The 24380-nt window shown below is 34.8% G+C and overlaps 1 protein-coding gene across 10 annotated transcripts in view; it reads right to left on the bottom strand.

Moving 5' to 3' along the window:
* Positions 1-24380, bottom strand: part of Spag16 (sperm associated antigen 16) — a 773985-nt gene that overhangs the window by 710897 nt on the left and 38708 nt on the right. For all 10 annotated transcript variants that reach the window (XR_002397077.2, XM_087206154.1, XM_021263471.2 and 7 more), the window contains exons 4-5: positions 23492-23610; positions 10825-10962 (exon numbers count right to left, since the gene is read on the bottom strand). Coding sequence is in view for 9 of the 10 variants with exons in the window: in XM_087206154.1 (XP_087062280.1) it covers positions 10825-10962; positions 23492-23610 (257 nt within the window). In the remaining variant the exon portion in view is untranslated. The remainder of the gene's footprint in view (positions 1-10824; positions 10963-23491; positions 23611-24380) is intronic.

Below are 24380 nucleotides of genomic sequence, written 5' to 3' on the forward strand. Positions count from 1 at the left end.
GCTGAGCGTTTGAACCTGGGTTCCAGAGCAGCGCCTCGGCTGCTTCACACTGTCAAGTTCTCAGAGTGGACGAGGGAAAGACAGTCACGGGAAACTGTGGCAGCTGGAGAGCAGACTGAGAGGGGTCCCACTGAGAGACAAGGGCTGGTAAACACAGACCTGGCTCCTGTGGTAAAAGGCCAGGTTCAGCCTGAGTTACACAGGATTGGAAGCTCACATTGGCGCTGTGTTCTCACTGTAAGCAGATCTACACAAAGCACTGCTCTGGGGGCGGGCTACCACCTTAGGCTTCCAGTGTGAACAGACACATCGTGGCCCGAGCTCTGCTCCTTAACCAAAGGCTGAGGAAAAGAGCTGTGCATCCAAAACAATAGAAAACTTTCTTTTATTATTCTTATTGGATTGTATTATTTTTTTAGTTTTTTATTTTTATTTTTAAAATTTTTTTTATTCTTTGCTGTTTTCTTCTGTCTGTATATTTTATTCTATCATTTTACCCTTTTTTCTTTTATGAGCATGTCTGTGTATGTGTGCTTCCCTTCCTCTTCCCATTTTTCTTCCCATATAGTTTGGGCAGGGGAAGGGAAATTTCCTTTGTCACTTTATATCCCTCCTAGTTTTATCCACGTCTCTTTGTCTGACTTCTTTCTCTCATGTCTTATTTATTTTTAATTTTTTTTCTCTCTCCCTTTTCATGTTTCCCCCTTTTACTTTTTCTATAATAATTATGTTATAGAATCTTTCCCGTTCCCGTTTCTCACTTTCAATTTTGTACCATTTTCTGTTATGTCATTCTACATATATAATACATCATTACTATTAGGATCCTTTGCCCCATCCTATTTATTTCTTCCCGTACCACAGAGCGGAGGACACTCCCCCACCCCAAAGAAACATTTTTTTCTCTTTTCTTGCCACTTTTGGCATTACCTGGTCCTTGGCAACCTGGGCTTTATATAACTGAGTCTATAAAATTACTGTTGGATGCTGTTTTTCACTATTAGAGAGACAAAGCCATCACATTTAGTGCACATTAACTGTGGGTCAAGACTTGGGCCGTCAAGATGCTTACAATATAATAGTGGATTTCTTCTCTAGGCTACAGAAAGACCCAAAACAGGGTCTCATGGTATGTTATTTCTCACCTTGCTCTCATAGATAACATTGTAACAGATTAGGCAGCCACAGCTATAGCTGATTTGATTGCTTCAGAGTGATCTTGACTCAGTGAACAATTTAGTGCTAGTGAGCCTGTCTTCTGAATCCAACATCACACCAGAGAGAGGGACAGTAAGAGTTCTTAACCGAAGAAATCAGACTCTGCAAGAATGCCTGCAATCTGGCACAAAGAAGTCTTGAGTATAAATTAGCTTCAGTATTGTAGCAGACGGATCGGAGGAGTTATTAGATATGAGCACTCAGACTTTCTGGCAAAGAAGCTACTAGGGAATCACATATGCACTTTCTCACTGGAATATTTAATCTGTGTCCCCATCGGACATCTTACAGGTTTAAGTTTCTTATGTTTTCTTTTTATTTACTCATTAATGTGGGGTTATGCTAAGTTCTTCTTCGGTTTTCTGGTTTTATTAGATTGTTACTATTGCGTACTTGTTCTTTCATTGGGTCTCATTTAAATAGGTGTCTAGATTCTCTCCCTCATCTCAGCTCCTTATCTAGTTTCTTCACTTTAAACCCTTGACACAATATTATTAACATATTTCTTTATTCTTTTTCCAGAGATGTAAATTCCTCCTCCCAAGTTTTTAAATTCCCCATACATAGCTCCCTCACAAGTACTCATATTTTCTCTAATATTATTCCTTGATCCTACCCATCCTAAGCCTTTGGCTCTTCCATATCTTACATAGCTTATTGTGCTCTCTATCAGCAAGTTCTGACAACCACAGAGCTTTCCCCAGTCACAAAATAAACCCCATTTCTCCCATGTCTCACCCTTGCCCCTACAAAATACCCTCTGAGAATTCTCAATACTAATCCTTCAACTCAACTAAAAGTGCTCCAATAAAATCAGATCCCACATCAACTTTTTCTTTTCATCTACCACTATTCCCTCCTTCAAACCTCCTCCTCAGTGTCCAACACTCCTCACCCAACCACCTCCCATTCTCCCCACCCCAACTCACCTACTTCATTTCAGAACAAACACAAAATAATAAACTATCACAGAGTTCACAGAGAACAGACAAAGGGGAGAAGTGTGACTAGAAGAACTATAGAAGTGTTGTAAGATTGAATCTGTAGATGCTATTGTAACCAGAAGTAATTCTTTTGGCAAAACATAGGACTCTGTCCAAAACATTTAAAGTAACTAACAGAAGGAGTAAATACTAGCACTGGACATACAAAGTTGAAAATTATTCACAGGGAGGCAACGTCCTACCAAAAATCTCCACATAAGCCAGAAACTCTTCTCCTTTCTCTAGTCCCTAATCTGCAGCAATGCCTCTAAAAAAGGAGGGGCAAAAGAGGTGGAGATGTATAATTTTTAAAATATATATATATATATATGTTTATATATATATGTTTATATATATATGTTTATATATATATGTTTATATATATATGTTTATATATATATGTTTATATATATATGTTTATATATATATATATTATACACAAATATACATAGGAAAATGGGGAAGCAAGGAACTAAAAGACCTTTGAATATCCTCCCAACTCTCCCAAGGCAGAATAAAGGGTCAAAATGGAGAAAGAAGAAAACAAATCTATGAAAGCATAAATCTATGAAAAGTTCATAGAAGGCATGAAGAAAATAGATGAGTTCAAAGAGGAAATGAACCAAAAGTTCACATCAATTTCACTCAATATTTCCATGGTGAATTTTGGGAAAATACATAAAAAACTGGATGAACTAACCAAAACAGTTCAAAATTTTAACGATAGATTGAACAAAAATATGTAATCCTTGAACATATGTCAGACAGAAATATCTGGAATAAAAAACTATATATAATTTATACATTGCAGAAATGAACAGTGTGAACACAGAGTGTCTGATAGGACAAAATAGTGATAAAAGTGCTCAAAGAATCCAAAAAGAAAATAAGAGAACAAAAGAAGATTATCCAGCAGCTACTAGATGACAACTAGAGGACTAATTTAAGGCTAAAAGGACTTAGAGAAAAGCTAGAAGATAGCCAGATGGATTCACTAATATGGTTATAGAGATCATGGAAGAAAAATTCTCACACATAAGAAAAGGGCTTAAAATACAAGTAAGCAATGCTTACAGAACATCAAACAATTATGATGAAAGGAGAAGTTCACCAAGGCATATCCTTATTAAATTACCAGATATCTAAAAAAAAAACAGAATTTTAAAGCAATGAGAGAAAACCAAAAAAATCACATATAAAGGTAAACCAATTAGAATCACAGCAGATTTCTCAGCACAAACCCTGAAGATGAGAAGAGCTTGGAGTGCAAGTAACTTCCAACACACATAGCAAAGCTATCCTTCAAAATAGATGGAGAAATAAGGTATTTCCACAAAAAACACCAACTCAGAAGATATATGAGTGCTAAACCAGCTCTAGAGGAATTACTAAGAATATTCCTGACAGAAACAATGAATTGGATACAGCTAAAAATACAGAAGAAACTACTGAGGTCAACAGATAAATACCAACAAAAAAAAATCAAGAAAAACAAAGGATATACCAACAGATTAAAAAGGCAATAATAGTAAATAACCAACACATCTCAGTAATATCACTCAATGTTAATGGCCTCAATTCTCCAATTAAGACATAGTCTGGTAGACTAGATTTTTAAAAAATAATCCAGGGCCGGAGATTTAGCTCAGTGGTTCTGGCACCTGCCTAGCAAGCGCAAGGTCCCGAGTTCGATCCCTGGTACCAAAAAAAAAAAAAAACAATAATCCAATAATCTGTTGCATTCAAGAAACTTATCTAATCCAAAAAGAGATTCATAGACAAAAAATTAAAGGATGGAAAACAACATTTCATGCACTAGGATCCTAAATACAAGCAGGGGTAGCAATTCTAATATCAGACATGGTAAATTTCAAGGTAAAACTGATTAGAAGAGACAAAGAAGTTCACCACATACTAGTTAAGAAAACAATCCAATGAGAGGAGATAACATTAATCAACATATATACACTGCATACTGTACCTATCTTCATAAAACAAAAACTGCTGAAATTAAAAGATTGATTAAATACTAACATAATCATAAAAGGGGATTTTAATACCCCACCTTCCCAAAGAGATAGATCAACTAAACAAAAAAACCAATGAAGAAATTTGACAGCTGAACCACACCACTGAACAGAGCAACTTAATGGATATGTACAAAGTATCCCACCCCTCTACAACAGTCTATATATTCTTTTCAGCAGCACACCGTACTTTTCCCAAGATAGATTGCACACTAGTCCACAGAGCCTAAAGTAAATATAAAAGAACAGAAATTACCCCAAGCATACTATCATAACACTGTGCAATGAAAACAGAAATTAATGACACAAGAAATTTCAGAAAATGCAAAATCTCCTGGAAAATTAACATTATATTCCTAAACAACCAATGAGTCACAGAAGAAATAAAAAAAGAAATTTAAAAATTTATAGAAATTAATCAAAATGAATGGTACAACTCATCAAAACCTGAGTCATTAAAAAAACGGTTCTAAGAGGAAAATTCATCACAATAAATCCTCACATTAGGAAAACAGAACAAGCTCAAATAGATAACCTTATGAAAAATCTGAAGATACTTGAGAAACAACATCAAACCAGCCCCAAACTGAAATTAAGAAGAAAAATTATAAAAATGAGAATGGAAATTGATAAAATTGACACTTTAAAATAGTAAAAAAAAAATCAATGAAGAGCCAGTTCTTTGAAAAAATAAATAAAATACACAAGCCTCTAGTCTGATTTACCAAGAGAAAGTGAAAAAAGACTCACATCTATACAATCAGAATTGAAAAAGATGAAATCATAACACACTGTCAAAATCCAGAAGATAGTAACTACTTTGAAAAATTATATTCCAACAAATTATCAAATTTTGAAGAAATTGAGAGATTCCTAGACACATACAAATGACCAAAACTAACTGAAGAAGAGATAAATATGTTTAACAACCCAGTAATTAGCAAAGAAATTGACAGAGTGAGAAAGAATCTCCCAACTAAAAAAAGCCCAAGACATGATGGATTCACTGCTGAATTCTACAAAACCTTGAAGGATGTTATATAACCAATACTCCTCAAGCTCTTCAAAGAAATGGAAAAGGCTAGAGCGTTCCCAAACTCATTTATGGAAACCAGTACTACCCTGATCCCAAAACCAGATAAAGACCCAACTAAAAAACTATAGGCCAATCTCCTTAATGAACTTAATGAATACTTGAAAAAGTCCTCAATAAGATATTAGCAAACTGAATGTAGCACATCATCAAAAAGATCATCCATCATGATTAAATAGGTTTCATCCCAGACATGCAAGGATGGTTCAACATATGTAAATCAATAAATGTAATACATCAAATAAACAGAAGCCAGGTCAAAAACCATGTGAACATCAATAGATGCATAAAAGGCTTTTGAAAAGATCCAACAACACTACATGATAAAAGCCCTGAAGAAAACAGGTTTAGAATAACCATACCTGAAAATAATGAAAGCTATAAATGGACAAACTAATAGCCAGCATCATACTAGATGGGGAAAAACTAAAAGCATTCCTCGAAAACTCAAGAACAAGATAATGATGTCCATCATCACCTCTTCTACTCAACACAGCACTTAAAACATTAGCCAGAGCAATTGGGCAAGAAAAAGAAATAAAATGGATAGATATAGGAAAGGAAGAACTCAAATTATTAATCTTAGATAACTGTTGATGCTCTACATAGATGTATGACATGATACTCTACCTAGAAGACCCAAAGAACTCTAACAAACAAAACCTCTTAGAATTAATAACAAACTTCAGCAATGTAGCAGGATACAAAATCAACACACAAAAATCAGTAGCATTGTGTGCACCAACAATAAACAGGATAAGAAGGAAACTATGAAAATAATATTATTCATAGTAGCTTCAAGAAAATTGAAATACTTAGGAATTAACCTAACCAAGGAAGTGAAAGACCTCTACAAAGAAAAGTACGTACTCTGAAAAAGGAGAATGAAGAGGATATCAGAAAATGGAAGGATGTTCCCTGCTCCTGGATAGGCAGTATCAATATTGTTAAAATGGCCATACTCTCAAAACTGTTACACAGATTCAGTGCAATCCCAATCAAAACACCAACAGCACACTTTACAGATCTAGAAAAGGCAATCCTAAAATTCATATGGAACTAGAAGAAACCTAGAATAGAAAAAGCAATTTTGGGCAACAAGAGCAAAGCAGGAGGCATAGCAACACTTGTCTTCATGCTATACTATAAAACAATAGCGATAAAAACAGCCCAATACTGGAACAAAAACAGATACATGGATCAATGGAACAGAATTCAGGATACTGAAACTTACACAAACACAATCAGCTATTTGGTCTTTGACAAAGGGGCCAAAAACATATTCTAAAGAAAAGACAGTCTATTCAACAAATGGTGCTGGGAAAACTGACTATCTGTGTGCCGAAGATTAAAACTAGACCCATCCTCTACTAGGTATCTTCCCCAAAGAATTAAAAGAATCATACCACGGTGATATATGCACACTCATGTTTATAACAGCACAGTTTGCAATAGCTAAAACTTGGAAACAGCCCAATTGCCCATCGACTGGAGACTGGATAAAGAAGATGTGGGGTTTTTTTATAAAATGGAGTACAACTCAGCCATAAAGAATGAGAAACTGGAGACATTTGTAGCTAAGTGGATGCACATTGAGGCTATACTCTTTAGTGAAATAAATAGGACACACGTGTAAATACTGGTTTCTCTGGTGTGAAAAACTAAAAGTGTAAATAAGAATCAAAATGTATAATTGATATTGTGAAATAGGAAGAAAATGTCTAAAGAAGTAGGGGAAGTGGGAGGGGTAGGGGAAAGGAAAGAAAGGAAAAGAAAAAATATGAGAAAAGGAAAAACATGGAAACAAAGTCTTTGTAAATAGGGAAGGATGGAGGGTGGTGAAGGAAGGGCAGGGGAATGGAAAAAAAAATAAGAACCAAGATACATCATGTAAAGGTACAAGATCCCAATGATGAATGTAACTATTGTATACCTAAAATGTACCAATAAACTAAATGGAAAAAATAACTGGACCTTTATCTCTCAGGATATACTAAATTAAAATCAAAATGGATCAAAGATCTAAACATTAAAACAGAAACATTAAACCAACTAGAAAATAAAATAGGTAAAACACTTGACATAGGTGTAGGAAAGGATTTTCTAAACAGAAACTCAATTGCACAAGAAATAACAGCAAGAATGAACAAATGGGATTATGTCAGACTAAAAACTTCTGTACAGCAAAAGAACCAATCTGTAGAGTGAAGAGACAACCTAGAGAAGGGGAAAAAATTTGGCCAGCTATTCCCTAAACAAAGGACTAATATCTAGAATATACAAAAAACTCAAAAGAATTTAACCACCGGGCCAGGGATATAGCTCAGCAGCACAGTGCCTGGCCAGCAAGTGCGAGGTCCTGAGTTCGATCCCTAGTACCAAAAAAAAAAAAAATTTAACCACCTTAAAGAGCCAGTCAAGAAATGCACAAGAGAAATGAACAGACACTTCACAGAGGAAGAAATACAAATGGTCAACAATATATGAAAAAATGCTCAACATCTCTGGCCATTAAAGAAATATAAATTAAAACAATGCTAAGATTCCATCTTACTCCAGAAAGAATGTCAGTCATTAAGAAATCAAACAATAATAAATGCCAGCAAGGCTGTGATGTAAAAGGAATCCTCCTTCACTGTTGGTGGGAATATAAACTACTACAACCATTATGGAAATCAGTATGGAGATTTCTCAATGAAATTCTATATGACTCAGTGATCTCCTTGCTAGGTATCTTCCCCAGACACTTTAAACCATCATACTATAGCAACACATGCATACCATTGTTATTAGCAGCACAATTCGGAATAGCTAAATCCTGGAGACAGCCTGTATACCCATCAAGAGATGACTGGATAAAGAAAATGTGGTATCTGTATATCATGGAATACTACACTACTATCAAGAACAACAGATTTGAGACATTGTATGAAAATGGATGCACCTGGAAAATATAATGCTCAGTAAAATAAGCTAGACACACATTTTTAAATACCGTGTGGTATCTCTCATTTCAGTGAGGCAAAGTACAAATAAAAAGAATAATAAAGGATGGATAGAAAGGACAAGGAGGTGGATCTCCTGCAATAGGGAAAGAGAAAAAGTGGGAGGAGTGAGGTGGAGGGGAAGAGGAAATAAATAGAATAAGGATATGCCATGTATAGGAACCTAGTAATTTCAATTAATGTAAACATTATATACCATGACATGAGCTAAGATTAATGATAACAATGAAAAATGGGAATGGAGAATTAGAGGAGGAGGGAAGGGGAAAGGAATTTAAAAAAAAAAGAAGCTGTAGTATGTACCTGTAAGCATTCCCCAAGATGAGTGTAAACTTCATGCACTACAAACACGTACTAATAAAATAAAAACTTTAAAATTAAAATTAAAATAATTTTAAAAAAGAAATAGAAACAAGAATAAAGAGAAAAATTCTAATAACATATGCTTGTGGAACATTATACATACCTATGTAAAATGTAAATTTCCAAATACTATATTCATAGACTATATAAAATACGTATACCTTGCAAAAACATTCTTATAAACACACACAAGTAAATAAGTGATAACACAAATGTTCCTTTAGTTACTGGCAGCTTTACAAAGTAGAAACTTTTAGCTGGGTATGGTGGCATATGCCTATCATCCCAGCACTTCAGAAGGCTGAGGCAAGAGGAGCACAAGTCTGAGCCTAACCTGAGCAACTTAGTAACTTAGCCATACTCTGTATTATAGGGTAAGGGTAACTGAGTGGGTTTCATACCCAGCATTATAAATGAATAAACAAATATAGTGGTATCTTGGTTCACAAACACCTTTGTTTGCCAACAACGTAGTTTGCAAACCAAAGCATTTGGCAAAATTTTGCTTTTATTTGCAAACTCTGCACTGGGTGATGAACATGACAGTGGCCATGTTTCCCACATGAACACGAATGTGGCAGCCATCTTTTTCAGAATTGTGGCATGAATTAAGTTCATGAACTAAGGTACCACTGTAAATAGCGTGAATTTTGTATGTGTGTGTGTGGTGCGGGAGATCAACCTCAGGTTCTTTCATATGCTAGGTAAAGACAGAGCCACATGCCCAGCCCAGAAATTTATTCTTAATGTTTCCTTCACTTTACAATGCAAAGTCACATTTCATTACACTAAATATTCTTCACATAAATTAAAAATACTATGTTCCTGGGCCGGGGATTTAGCTCAGCGCTTTCGCTGCCTGCTGCGCAAGCGCAAGGACCCGAGTTCAATCCCCGGTACCAAAAAAAAAAAAAATACTATGTTCCTATATGATAGTTTTCGCAGTCTAATTTTTGTGTTAATATGATTCTTAAATACCTTCTGTAAATTTTTTAAATAAATGAATAAGCATTAACTATCCTTCACATAAAATAATTGGTTTTCCATATTATATTGTTTCACATGAGTAGATTCTCCCCAAGTCAACACGTTCACATATTTATGTGAAAAAATAACATGGCTATTTGTTCAACAAAAATATTATTCATCAAAAAGTCCATGACTTTCATTAATTATAAAGGATATGGAAAGATTTGCATCTAACTGTTACGATTATGCTCTGCATATAAAGGCATACAGAAAATTATAAAACAAAGGTTTTCTTTAAGAAATTTTTTAATGTTTTTAGGACAAAGTTTGTATTTATAAAAATGTTTACCATATGTTACTGAAGGGAAAAGTAAACTACAAAATATGACATAAAGTGTTATTATATTTTTCACTTAAAATATATATACAATGCATTGAGAAAAATACAAAAAGATATTCAACAAAATTTTAATATTGGCTGGCCAGGGATTTAGCTCAGTGGTTTTGCTTCCTGCCTAACAAGCACAAGGTCCCGAGTTCAATCCCCAGTACAAAAAAAAAAAAGTGCTGTAATTTTGTTTGGCCCTGAGTGATGAGAATATGGGTAGTTTATATTTTCTGCTTTATATTTTTAGAGTAGTTTCTGATTCACAGAAAAATTAATCAGAGGGTCCTGAAATGTTCCACATGAATCCTGCCCTCACACAGGCAAAGCCTTTGCCATCGTCAACACCTCCCACCAAATTTGCTACAACTGATGCATCTATGCATAGTACCACCCAAACTTAGTATATTACATTATTCCTTCTAGGGAATTTACAAATACTGAAATGTTTCTCCTAAAAATAGACTGGCTCCTTCTGCCATGCTCTCTATAACTTCATTATTATTTCAGATATTAGCTTATTTTCACAAGACAAAATTTCAAAAACCATGATAGGATTTAACTATCTTCTACAAAATAAAAATGGTGATTCAATAAACTGTGAGAGTTTGGTTATTTGTTCAATTAATTTGCTAGTGAAACATTTCAGATTCTTTATAACCAAGACTTCAAACATAATTCTGCTCTCCGGAATTAAATTTCTAAATACAGCTACATTCAACTCTTCATTTTTACTTAGTCTAAAATGTAAAGAAAAACAGATCATTTAAAAATAACATACTCAGCTGCCTGTTTAAAGTGTTTCAAGTCTTTCTTCAAATTTTTGTTCTCGTTCTCTAAAAGCATAATCTGAGTGTAGACATCCGGGACACTCTGAGCAGGTCTAAGTTCAGTTACTCCCTTCTGTATCAATTCATACCTATGATAAAAATAAAACAAAAGTCTTTATGTCATTTCTCTCTATAAACTGGCTTAATTAATGTAGAATTTAAAAAGCTATGTCTCAGAGAATTTCATAGTAATTAGCTGTCATATTACATTTATAAATTAAAATGGCAATACTTATTGTATATTGTTAAAATAAATTTAATGAATACCATCATAGTGCATAAAAATATAACTGGACACCTCCTGTGTTCCAAGCACTGGTCTAGACATGGTAAAGCTGACAAACTGTTCAGGTCCCTATCTCAGAGTTTTCAGTCTGGTGGGGATGAGGGAAAGTATTATGAAGTAAAATAAACCAGGACAAGAGGGAGAGAAAGAATGAGGAGGAGAGACTGGCAGGGATGTTGGTGCTATCTTATGTAAAGCACCCTTGACTGACAGGCACACTGATAAAATGATTTGAGTGGAGATTTGAAGGAAATGAGGGATGGTGCCATGTGATCTATGGGAGAGGTATATCCAGGGCTGACAGGAAGTAAATGCAAAGGCTCTAGCACAAAGTAGTGTTTGGCAAGTATGAGAAAGAACAAAAGGTCATATAGCTGGAATATCTGGAACCGCAGCCACATATGTCAACAAGGGAGAGTGGTAAGAGAAGGCAGGCAGACAGCAGGGAGCCAGAATGAGCAACAACATTGTCTTCTGAATCAGGTTGAGGCCAGGAAAAGGTTTGGAGATGAATGACATGAAACAGATTTATGAAGAAATAGACTCCATAGGAGCAAGCATAGAATCAGAGAGGCTGCTGCAATAGTCCAGGAGAGAAGAATGGTGGGTTGAACAATGGGTGCCGGCGAAGGTTGTTAGAAGTGGGTACTTTCTGGACATGCTGTAAAGGGAAAGTTCAAAGGATTCTCTGAAGAATCAGCTGTCAGGTGTTAGAAAAAGAGAGAAGTCAAGGATGACTTCAAGGTTTTTGGCTCAGATACAGACATCCATTTACTGAGTGGAAACAAGAAATACAGAAGGACCTGGTGGTTAGAGAAATCAAGGACTTGTGTCTGTTCACATTAAATCTAACTGAAGTGAATGTTGGGTACACATGTCAAGGGTTCAGGGAAAAAGGCAAGGAGGCAATTTGTATTTGAGCATCCTCAGAATAGAGATGCTTTTTAAAGTCATGCCCCTGTAAGGGAGCAGTTAGGCAGTGAATGTAACAAGAAAAATGAATTACTTGGGACTAAACCATAAAAATCCATATTGTTTCAAGGTTGAAAGAAGAAAAAGAAAACAATGCCAAAAGCAACTAAGAAAGAGAGGCCAGTGAGGTAGTGGCAAACATGAGAGAGCTGTGGCCCAGTGGTCAAGTGAAGGAAGGAACTGGCCAGATAAAAGCCACTGAAAGAAATGTTCCAGCATAGTATTGTGAATGAAAAACAAACTACAGCAGGAATGCAAGGAAATGACAAAGTGGCAACAAATTTTTCTCAAAGAAGTATACAGAGACCAGGAAAGAGGATGTAGCATCCAAGTTGCTCCTCCCCGCCTTTTTAAAAATATGTGAGGTATTACGCACATCTGTATGTTTATGGAGATCATCCAGCAGAGAGGGAAAGAATAAATAAGCAGAAAAGAAGGCAAAGTCCTGAAATAGGTGAGAGCAGCTGGATCCAGTCAGCAGGAGAAAAGCTGGCCACAGATGATGGTCTGGGTGAGTCTACATTTGTGACAGGACAGAAAAAAGAAGGCCCAGGTCAGGGGGCAGCAGGTAGTAAAGAAAAAGACAGGAGATGCAGAATTACTCTTCTATTCTCTCTGTAAAATAAAAAAGAATATCAGAGAATCATTGACAAATTGTAAATAATTATAATTTTAATCACTGTATGTAGTACTCCATAATGCCAAATAAAAATCTCAGCACAGAAAAACATTTCACACAATAAAGTTATTAACAAAGCAATCCCTACAGAGTCTATTTTTGGTAACCTAAATATTAAACATGTTTGAATTATCATTATTTTCATATTTTAAACCATTACATTAATATATTACATATTAATAAATATTTTCTATTATATACTTTAATATAAAAAACTATCAAGAGAACCCCTGTAGAATAACTTGAAGGCCAAAATAATTCAATGAATATATTGTACTATTTGACACAAATAATAAAACAGCAAATAGATAACCAGTTAGTCATAAATTCAGTATTTTATCTGCTTCTGGAATGTAATTTGTACTTATCTTAGACGAGAACACACAGGGATTGACTGAAGTATTAGACCATAAAATTTTGCTGACCATAAAATTGATTTTCAAAACCATTCTTTATTTAATGCAAAATTAAAATTCACCAAAGAAATTATTTCTATAAAGGCAAAAGTGATTTAGTAGTTTTTATCTAAATTAAATTTTATGTAAATAAAATGTCACAAAGGAAATACAAATCAATACATGTAATAATATGTATTACATTGTGTCCTATCTTAGAGTCTTCAAAAATCATGTCATGCAAAATTTCTATTATCCATAAAAAATATAAAAAATGATCTTAAAGACACAGTAAGTGATTGGAATCTTAATCTACAAATTCCATGAATACATCTCAGAAAATCCTGCATTTCCATATGCAAGATATTTTCTTTTGTTTCAACTTTGGAAGTATATATTATTATTTTGTAATTTTATTAGTACATGTTTGTAGTACATAATGATTATATTCATTGTAGGGGATTTGTACATAACACGTTTCAATTTTCTTCTTCCCTCCCTCCACCCCGCTCTTATTTTTCCCGCATCAGACTCATTTATTTTTCTTATAAGACCTTATAAAGTTAATTATTACATAACAAATTGAAAACCAGACTAATAAACCAAAGAACATATAAAATATGTAATACAGTTTTACCAAGTCAAGGTATACTTTTACTTATACTTGCATTTGTTGAGGCAGATTTCCTAACCTCTCAAACTTTATTTCCCAATCCATAAAATGAAGATGTGTTAGTATCTATCCAACACATATAACTGTTGGGAGAATTAAGTGAAAAAATGTGTGAGAATAGGCTGTATCCAAAAAAATAAGATATAAACTCAATTCCTGAGTGGTAAGCCCAAGGCTTAAAATATTTTTAAATCCTTCACATTTAAAGAACACTATATTTTTTTAAATTTTTAACTTAAATACTCACCTACTGTGTGCTTTTAACTGCATATTTGGATAATATCAAGAGGCCATCACAAATGATTGACGTTCAGTTTGCACTTAGAAGTTGGTACTCTGTGTGGTACTTTGCGATACACATGGATGAAATTGCCTAATAACATATTTCTCAGATTATATTTCCATCACATGTCACATGACTGTATTGAAATTTAAATTAAAAAAAAATTTGGCCTATGTGGAGTCTACTAGTTAATTAGAATTTTTTCTCCAGACCACTATTTGTCCAATATTAGTTTTGAAAATCTTTCTAAAACAAATCACATCTTCTGATGTCTTGTTAATGCTGGAGTTTTTTTTTAATTACATGGAAAAAATGTTTAAGTACTTTTCAGTTTTGCTTTAGTTGAGTTCTATTATATTTGAATATTATTATAGTTTTTTCCCTTGCATTGTTTTTCTTTGAATAATTTTAATTTTTGTATGTGTGTGTTTAGTGAATGATAATAAAGTTATACATTAATTTTAAAAGTTTACATACATAAAAAATGGCACACATACTTTTTATACATACTGGGTAACATGATAGCTTTTTCAAGGGTAATTTTTTCTTTTGTTTTATTTTTTGGTACCGGGAATCTAACTCAGAACCTTGCGCTTGTGAGGCAGGTGGCAGAACCACTGAGCTAAATCCCCAGCCCTTCAAGGGTAATTTTAATTCTAGGATCTGCCTTTAAAATCTAACCTACTCCCTGCAGGGTGCAGGAGAGAGGTCCTGGGGTGCAGGAGAGACATCCGGGATGCAGGAGAGACATCCCGGGGCGCAGGGCACCCCGCCCCATCCAGCCCACGCCAAGCACACCAGCGGGGACCAGCCAGAAGGTGTGGACCCATCGTCACTGGCCATTCCCATGGGGGCAATCCACTTAGCCGCACGGCCACCTGCAGGATCCTCCCCCGCAGCGCTCCTCTGGCCTCTTGGCTATACTGCTACCTGGTTCCACACTACAAAGAAACAGGGGACACCAGACCACCATACTGGGTAAGTTGGAAGGATCAGCACCTCCCATCGGAACCTGTACTATCTTCGGAGGAAGGGCAGCTGGAACCTGCAATAGAACCTTGCAGAGTGCAACCCTGCAGGAGGACAGGGAGCTCAACGTGTGACGTGCAGCCAGAAATCTGCCTGAATCTCACAGTTCTGCAAATGGCTTGCTGAGACTCACTGACTTATATCTGCACACTGATGCCCAAGTTGTCTATTGTGACAGCAGAGACATACCCTGGAGGCCCTTCATTTTCATTTTTATTTTTCCTCTTCTTTTTAATTTTTTCCCTACTCTTCAAATTTTTATTTTTATCTTCTTTTTTTTTCTTTCCTTTCTCTCTCATACTCACTCTCTTGCTGTCCCACATTGTTCTTCATCTCCCTTTTTGTTCTTGTCCTGGCCCTAATTCAGATTTCTTCTTTATTTTTCTGTTATTCTCTTTTTTCTTCTCTTGCCTGTGTCCTCTGGCCTCACTGGTAACCTTCCTCTCTCCTTCTACCTGTCTATCCCTCCCTCCACAACTCCTTCTAACTCCCCATCCCGAAGGGTAAAGTTGCTATATTGAAGAGTTTATTCACTATAAACATATGTTAGGTAGGTCCTCAATTTATATTTAATTCACACAGTTAAAGGTGATATATTACTAACTTTCACAAACTGTCATTTTCTAAGTATACTTGATGCTAGGGTATTGATGATTGTATCACTTGGGCTAAGGTGTTGTGATTAATCTACTCAGTTGTCCTTCCTGGTATAATGAAAATGAAATAGCCATAGAGTCATTAGAGACTCAAAACCTAAAGACCAGCTATAGCTGGAAGACACCTCTGAGAAGCAATCATTCCATAAGGGTTCTAATTACAAGCAAGAAAGGTATTTACAATGAGCAATTTTGAAGTACAAAGCCAGGAATTAAATCAAGGACAGTACCAGAAACAAAACTGAGAAGACATTTAAGTAAGGCACAAACTCAGACTTCCACCCCATGAAAGGCAAATTCTGGGGGAAACGAGGTAGAAAAGTCTGATAATCAAACATCTGGACACACTAAACTGATAGCACAGGAAGTAACAAAAGAGATGAATGAGGCTCTAGAAAAATTCAAAGCAGAAATAATCTCCCAGATAACTACAGAGATGGTGAGCAGAGTGAAAGACATAATTAGAGCCTCTAGAAGAGAAACAGATAAAAAAAATAGATGAGCTAAGAAACATTCTAGAAGCCATGAATGCCCAACATAAGAAAGAAATGGAATTCATGAAACAGATTGAAACAGATATTCAGGAGATTAAAAACTCCATTGAAAGTATGCACAGCATATTAAGGGAGTCTGAAGATAGAATATCAGCTAAAGAAGACAGAATTGTGGTTAAAGACCTTGAAAACAGAGAGCTCTTCAAAATAGTAAGGGACCATGAGAAATCAATCCAGCAGCTGCTAGATGATGCAAAGAATAACATAAGACTGACAGGAGTCCAGGAAGAAAGTACAATTGACATAAAAGTAATAAGAAGTAATAGTACATAAGAAGTACATAAGAAGAATAGTACATAAGAAGTAATAGTACAATTGACATAAAAACACTGTTCACAGAAGTAATAGTTGAAAACTTCCCAGACAAAGGTAGAGAACTGAACATATAGATAAGTGAGGCATATAGAACTCCAACTAGCCATGATCAAAAAAAAATGTACACCTAGACATATAATAGTCAAGATCCCCAAACTCAACAGAAGAACAAAATCCTACAAGCAGTTAGAGAAAAGAAACAAATCATCTACAAAGGAAAAGCTATCAAAATCACAGCACACTTCTCAATACAAACCCTCAAGTCAAGAAGAGCTTGGAGTGAAGTATTTCAAGACCAAAAAGAAAATAACTTCCAACCCAGACTATTGTACCCTGCAAAATTATCTTTCAAAATCGAGAGGGAAATTAGATTCTTCCATGACAAAGAATACCTGAGAAATTTCATGAACACCAAACCAGCACTCCAAGAAATTCTAAATAATATCCCAGAAAAAGACAATGAAGGTCACAACTCCATGAAGCCCAACAGAGCAAAGCCACCAGGCAACATAAGAAACTAAATGGAAAGGGGGGAAAAAAAATAAGAAAGAGCCAATAACAGCAAAACATCATGACAAGGATGAATCAGTATCTATCAAATATAACCATCAATGTTAATGGCCACAATTCACCAATCAAAACAAATAGACTGGCAGAATGGATTAAGAAGTAAAATCCAACACTATGTTGTATACAAGAAACACACCTAACTCAAAAAGAAATTCATAGACTGAAAGTAAAAGGATGGAAAACAGTTCTCCACGTGACAGGAACCCAGAAAAGAGCAGGCATATCAATCTTATTTGCAGACAAAATAGATTTCAAACCAAAACTAATTAAGAGAGACAAAGATGGTCACTACATCCTTGTGAAGGGAACAATTCAAGAGGAAGCAATGACAATCATAAATATATATGTACCAAATATGAATACCCTCAACTATACAAAACAAATATTAATGGACATGAAAAACCAAAAAAGCACTAATACAATTGTAGTGGGGGAACTCAATACCCCACTATCACAAATAGACAGATCATCTAGACAAAAAATTAACAACAAATTCTAGAACTGAACCAAGATATTGAACAAATGGACTTAATAGATGTGTACAGAGTGTTCCACCCCACAAAAGCAGAATACACATTCTTTTCAGCTGCACATGGGTCATTCTCCAAACTAGACCACATGCTAGCTCATAGGACATGTCTAAGTAAATGTAAAAGACCTGAAGTTACCCCTTGTATATTTTCAGACCATAGTGCAATAAAATTGGAGATCAATAACATAAGAAACCTCAAAAACCCCACAAACACATGGAAACTGAATGACACCCTCCTGAACGACCAATAGCTCACAGACAAATTGAAGAAGAAATTAGACAGCTTCTACAAGAAAATGATAATGCCAGTACAACATACAGGAATCTATGGGACACAATGAAAGCAGTTCTAGGAGGGAAATTCATACCAGTCAATGCCCACATTAGTAAAACACAGAGAACTCAAATAAATAACTTAATGCAGAGTCTCAAGCTCATAGAAAAAGAAGAGCATAACAAACTCAAAGCTCGTACAAGAGAAGAAATTATAAAGATCAGAGCAGAAATCAATGCAATGGAGACTAAGAGAATGACACAAAAAAAACAATGAATCAAAGAGTTGGTTTTTCTAAAGAATAAATAAAATCGATAAACCCTTAGCCAAAATTATAAAAAAAGGAAAGAAAAGGCTCAAATCCATGCAATTAAGAACAAAAGAGGTGAAGTCCCAACAGTCCCAGCAAAAATCCAGAGGATCATCAATACCTACTTCGAGAACCTGTACTCCAATAAAATTGAAAACACAGAATAGACAGATTCCTAGATACATATGAATTGCCAAAGTTAAATGAAGAAGATATAGAAATTCTAAATACCCCAATTACAATGAGTGAAATTGAAAATACAATTAAAAAGTTAACAACAAAAAAAAGCCCAGGTCCTGATGACTTCACTGCTAAATTCTACAAGACATTTAGTGACAAACTATCACCATTACTCTTTAAACTCATCAAGGAACTTGAAAGGGAAGCAAGGCTTCCAAATTCATTCATGGAAGCAAGTGTTACTTTGATTCCAAAACGAGGGAAAGATCCAACCAAAAAAGAGAACTACAGACCAATCTCCCTAATGAACATAGATTTAAAAATCCTCAACAAGATACTGGCAAACAGAATACAAAGTGTCATCAAGAAGATTGTACACCCTGACAAAGTCGGATTTATCCCAGGGATGCAAGGATGGTAAAACATTCATAAATCCATAAATGTAACACACTATATTAACAGAACCAAGGACAAAAAACATGTGATCATCTCAATAGATGCAGAAAAAGCATTTAACAAAATCCAACACCCATTCATGACAAAAACCCTACAAAAAATTGGAATAGAGGGTCTTTATCTCAACTTGATAAAGGATATCTATGAAAACCCAACAGCCAACCTCACACTAAATGGTCAAAAACTGAAAACCTTCACACTAAAATCAGGAACAAGACAAGGATGCCCACTATCACCACTCCTGCTCAATATAGTTTTGGAAACATTAGCCATAGCAATTAGACAAGAGAAAGAAATAAAAGGAATAAAGATAGGAAAGGAAGAAGTTAAACTGTCATTATTGGCTGACAATATGATACTTTACATTGAAGACCCAAAAAACTCTGCCAAAAGATTTCTAGACTTAATTGACAGATTCAGTAGAATAGCTGGATACAAGGTCAACATTCAAAAAAACAATATCCTTCTTATACACAAATAATAGACTAACTGAGAGAGAAATTAGGGAAACAATTCCTTTTATAATAGCATCCAAAAAAATGCAATATCTAGGAATCAATCTAACAAAGGAAGCAAAAGACCTCTACACTGAAAACTACAGCACTCTGAAAAAAGAGATCACACAGGATATAAGAAAATGGAAAGACTTCCCTTTTTCCTGGGTAGGAAGAACCAATATAGTGAAAATGGCCATAGTTCCAAAACTACTATGTATATTTAATGCAATGCCAATTGAAATTCCAACAATATACTTCACAGAACTAGGGAAAACAATCCAAAAATTCACTGGGAACCAGAAGAGACCTAGAATAGCAAAAGAAATTCTAGGCAACAGAAACATGGCAGGGGGCATCACAATCCCCAACTTAAAACTATACTACAAAGCTCCTGTGATAAAAACAGCATGGTTCTGGCAAAAGAACAGACCTGGGGATCAGTGGAATAGATTAGAAGATGCAGAAACAACTCCAGACATACCCAGCCACCTCATCTTTGACAAAGGAGCCAACCATCCTCACTGGAGGAAAGATAACCTCTTTAATAAATGGTGTTGGAAAAACTGGATTTCAGCCTGCCAAAGATTAAAACTAGACCCATTATCTATCACCATGCACTAAACTAAGATCGAAGTGAATTAAAGATCTAAATATTAAAACAGAAACACTAAACTTGCTGGGAGATAAGTTAGGTAGACCTCTTGAAGACATTGGCATAGGAAAAGACTTTATGAACAAAACCTCAGCACGGGAACTAGCACAAAGAATCAACAACTGGGATTTCATCTTATTAAAAAGCTTCTGCACTGCAAGAGAAACCACCAACAGAGCTAAGAGACAACCTATAATGTGGGAAAAAAAATTTAGCAGCTGTTCCTCAGACAAAGGTCTACTATCTAGAATATATAAAGAACTAAAAAAAATCAGACCCCCCAAATATAAAGACCCACTTCAAAAATGGGCATCTGAAATGAACAGACATTTCTCAGACAAAGAAGTAAAAGCAGCAAATAAAAATATAAAAAATGTTCCACATCACTGGTCATTTGAGAGATGCAGATGAAAACAACACTGAGATTCTACCTCACCCCAGAAAGAATGGCTGCTATCAAGAAATCAACCAATAACAAATGCTGGTGGGGATGTGGGGAGAAAGGAACCCTTCTCTATTGTTGGTGAGAGTGCAAACTGGTGCAACCACTGTGGAAATCAGTATGGAGGTACCTCAAAGAACTAGGACTAGAGGTCCCATTTGACCCTGCTATTCCTCTGCAGGATATCGTCCCAAAAGGATTAAAAGAATCATACCACAGCGATATATGTGCACCCATGTTTATTGCGGCACAGTTTGTAATAGCTAAAGCTTGGAAACAGCCCAAGTGCCCATCACCTGAAGACTGGATAAAGAAGATGTGTTTTTTTTTATAAAATGGAGTACTACTGAGCCATAAAGAATGACAAACTAGAGACATTTATAGCTAAATGGATGCATATTGAGGCCATACTCTTAAGTGAAATAAATAGGACACACATGTATAAATACTAAATAGTTTCTCTAGTGTGAGAAACTGAAAGTGTAAATAAGGGTTAAAATTATTAAAATGAATAATTGATTATTTGAAATAGGTAGAAAGGGTCCAAAGGGGTAGGGGTGATGGGAGGGGAAGGGGAAAGGAAAGAAGGGAAAGGAAAACTTATGAGAAAGGAAAAAAAATGGAAATGAAGTCTATGTAAATAGGGAAGGGTGGAGGGGGTGAAGAGCGCACAGGTAATGGGGAAAAAATAAGAACCAAGATATATCATGTACAGGTACAAGCACCCAATGATAAATGTAAACGTATTGTACACCTAAAATGTACCAATAAAAGAATTTAAGATATAAAAAAGAAGAAAATAAAATCTAACCTTCTCCCAAAAAGTCAACTATACTGACTACATTTGAGTAATTATTTGTCAAAATTTTTTGACTAAAAGCTGGATTTTTACCTTTCTTTTCAATTTAAAAGAATATACCCCTGGATACAATTTCTCCTGTAATTAAGAACAAATTAAATAATTAATTAAATGTTCTAAATAAATGCACTATTACCTTACAGAGAATTTTTACTACCTCCCTATCTTCAGTGAAATGGTAAGAACAAAGACCAAACTGGAGAGAACCAAAGACTGCATAGGAAAGAAAAAAGTAAAGAAATTTTTACAATCCTATTTTCAAACTATTATTTGGAAAGGGAATACTTAGAGAAGGTGGATGGTTATAAGGAAAAGCAAAAAGAACAAGAAAGTATGTTTAAGGTGAGTGAATAATGAACTTATCAACAGCCAGGGAACAGTACATAGGGAGGATATGTGCTCAAGAATATTACAGAAAGTAAACCAATCAATTGTATAAGTTGAGAAATGTAAGCATTTTCACTAAATAATGCAAATAAATAAGTTGTTATTAAAATGTCTAGTTACAGGAAATTATAACAATAATTATGTAACAATATATGAAAATAATTTATGAAATAGCTTTCAACTATTATATAACTCCAGGAGATACTTCTTTTTCTTAACTTTGTGAAAATCAGTGAAACTTGAATTTTTGGGAAAGATATTTCATTAAAATGTCTTTCTAATCAATATTCTCATTGTATGTGAATGCACCCAAGTGCCTCTGCTGTGGTTCCAGAGGTGGAGAAGGAAAAGTTTTCTACCTATTTGAGTAAACTGTCATTTCAAAGTCTTTTTTAAGCCTTTAAAATTTTAATGACATATAATTTATATATAGTAAGTTGCACAAGTCTTACATGTAGAGTTTGATAGTGTTTTACATATGAATATACAGATACACATTATCAAAATTAACATATAGAACATTTTTATCAGTCGAAAAGGTGTATTCTTCCTGCCCCATGTCGTTCAATACATACTCTTTAGGGGTTCCCACTATTCTACTATAGTATAGATTAATTTGCCTTTTTTGAACCATTAACAAATGGAATCATGTAGCATGTATTTTTTATGTTTTCTGCTCAGGATGTTTCTGAGATTCATCCATATTATCATCATTACCAATAATTTTCCATTTTTTATTACTGCTTAATATTATATGACTAAATCATAAGCTGTTGTCTTATATTTTATTCTAGCATATTTTGAAATCATGTTTTATATTTAAAATTTTCATCTGTGATTTACCTAAAATTAATTTTTTACATAAGGCATAAGTTAGGGTTGAAGGTTTGTTTTTCCATATGGATCCCCAAACTCCAGCGCCATTTATTGAGGAAAAATAACATATGCACCACTAATTGTGTTTCAAATCTTTAAATACTGCATAGTTTCTCATATATGAGGGAAAGATGAAGTAAAAAGAATTAAGTTGTGTTATATACATGCACCAACTCCCCCATGATAAATATGATCTTTATGTACAGCAAATATGTACTAATACAATAAAAATTTTTAAAAAGAACCATCATAGGGCCAGGGATTTAGCTCAGCGGTTCTGGCACCTGCCTCGCATGCGCAAGGTCCCAAGTTCGATCCCTGGTACAAAAAAAAAGAATCCTCATATCTCCATCAGGCCCACTTAGGTAACTCAGGATGATATTTCTATTTCAAAGGAAGACCTAACTTGATTACATCTGAAAAGTTCTTTTTGCCATATAAGTAACAGGAGGTTCCAAGGATTAGGATATACACGTATTTGGCAGTGAGAAATGGGACATTATTCAACCTACTACACCACTGAAAATTCATGAAAAAATCCCACAATTGAAAAATCTTAGTTTGGAGATAAAAAAAAGATATTTCACTGCCCAGGTAACAATCCAGGAATATATTAACAGGGTAAGACAACAACACCAAAGTGAGTTTCTTTCCAGAACTCAGTCTTTTAAAGCAGTTAAAAGAGTGTAGGTTGAATGCTGCTAGTATTGCTAAAGAACATTTATCCATGTAATTGTTTACCATTCAAACTGAAAGCAATCAAGAGTTCTGGTCATCCCCATTTTGATCAGGAAATTGCAGAGAAAGTCTTCTATTACTTCAGGTACTGCATGCCTTGAACGAAGAACTGTTTGCTGTTCCTGAAATTTAAATGTAAAATTGCTTATTTTGTAAATGTCAAGGCTTTCATGAATAGTACAGATAAGCATTTCATTCATTTTTTAAAATGTATCTCAATTATTATATGCAGGAATTATTTCTATCACTAGATATAAAGCATCTTTTAAAACAAAAATGTCTCTCCCCTCCTATGTAATAGCCAAGTGGGGAGAGACAGAACTAAAAAATATATATATATATAAAATGGTCATAATATATATAATGCTACCAACTGCCTACAGGGGGAAAAAAGCAAATGCTTGCAGACAAGGAGAGCCAGGCCTAGAGCCCTATGTGTACAGAGCTGAGTTTTGGATATACCATGGTAAAGGAAGCTTTCAGTGATAAAGTGAGTTTTGAGCCATAGGCCTGAGAACACAAGCCCAAATGCTGAAATCCTGAAAGACCAAAATTCCTAGTTTGATATCCCAAAGAATCAAAATCCCAGAAATAAATTCTAGAAGAAACAATTTTAAAAATCTTTAAAAGACATTCATTAACAGTTTTACAAAGGAAGTTTATTTGAGAAACATAAAATCTTACAAAACATGTTATAGCCCAATATAAACAAAATAGGCAAAAACAACATGCATATTTTTGTAAGTATAAACACTAAAGGATGCTAAGGTTATTCACACAGGTGTAACAGTTATCGACAGACTAATAGTATTCATTAAGAAACAGGTCAAAAGCATAAAGTATGAACATATATCACTGTGGTTGGTCATTATGTACACCCAGCTCTATAATA

The sequence above is a fragment of the Heterocephalus glaber genome, unplaced genomic scaffold, assembly GCF_053883595.1.
Source record: "Heterocephalus glaber isolate CG9 unplaced genomic scaffold, H.glaber_assembly_v1.0 deba00000621, whole genome shotgun sequence".
In the NCBI taxonomy this organism is placed as follows: domain Eukaryota; kingdom Metazoa; phylum Chordata; class Mammalia; order Rodentia; family Bathyergidae; genus Heterocephalus; species Heterocephalus glaber.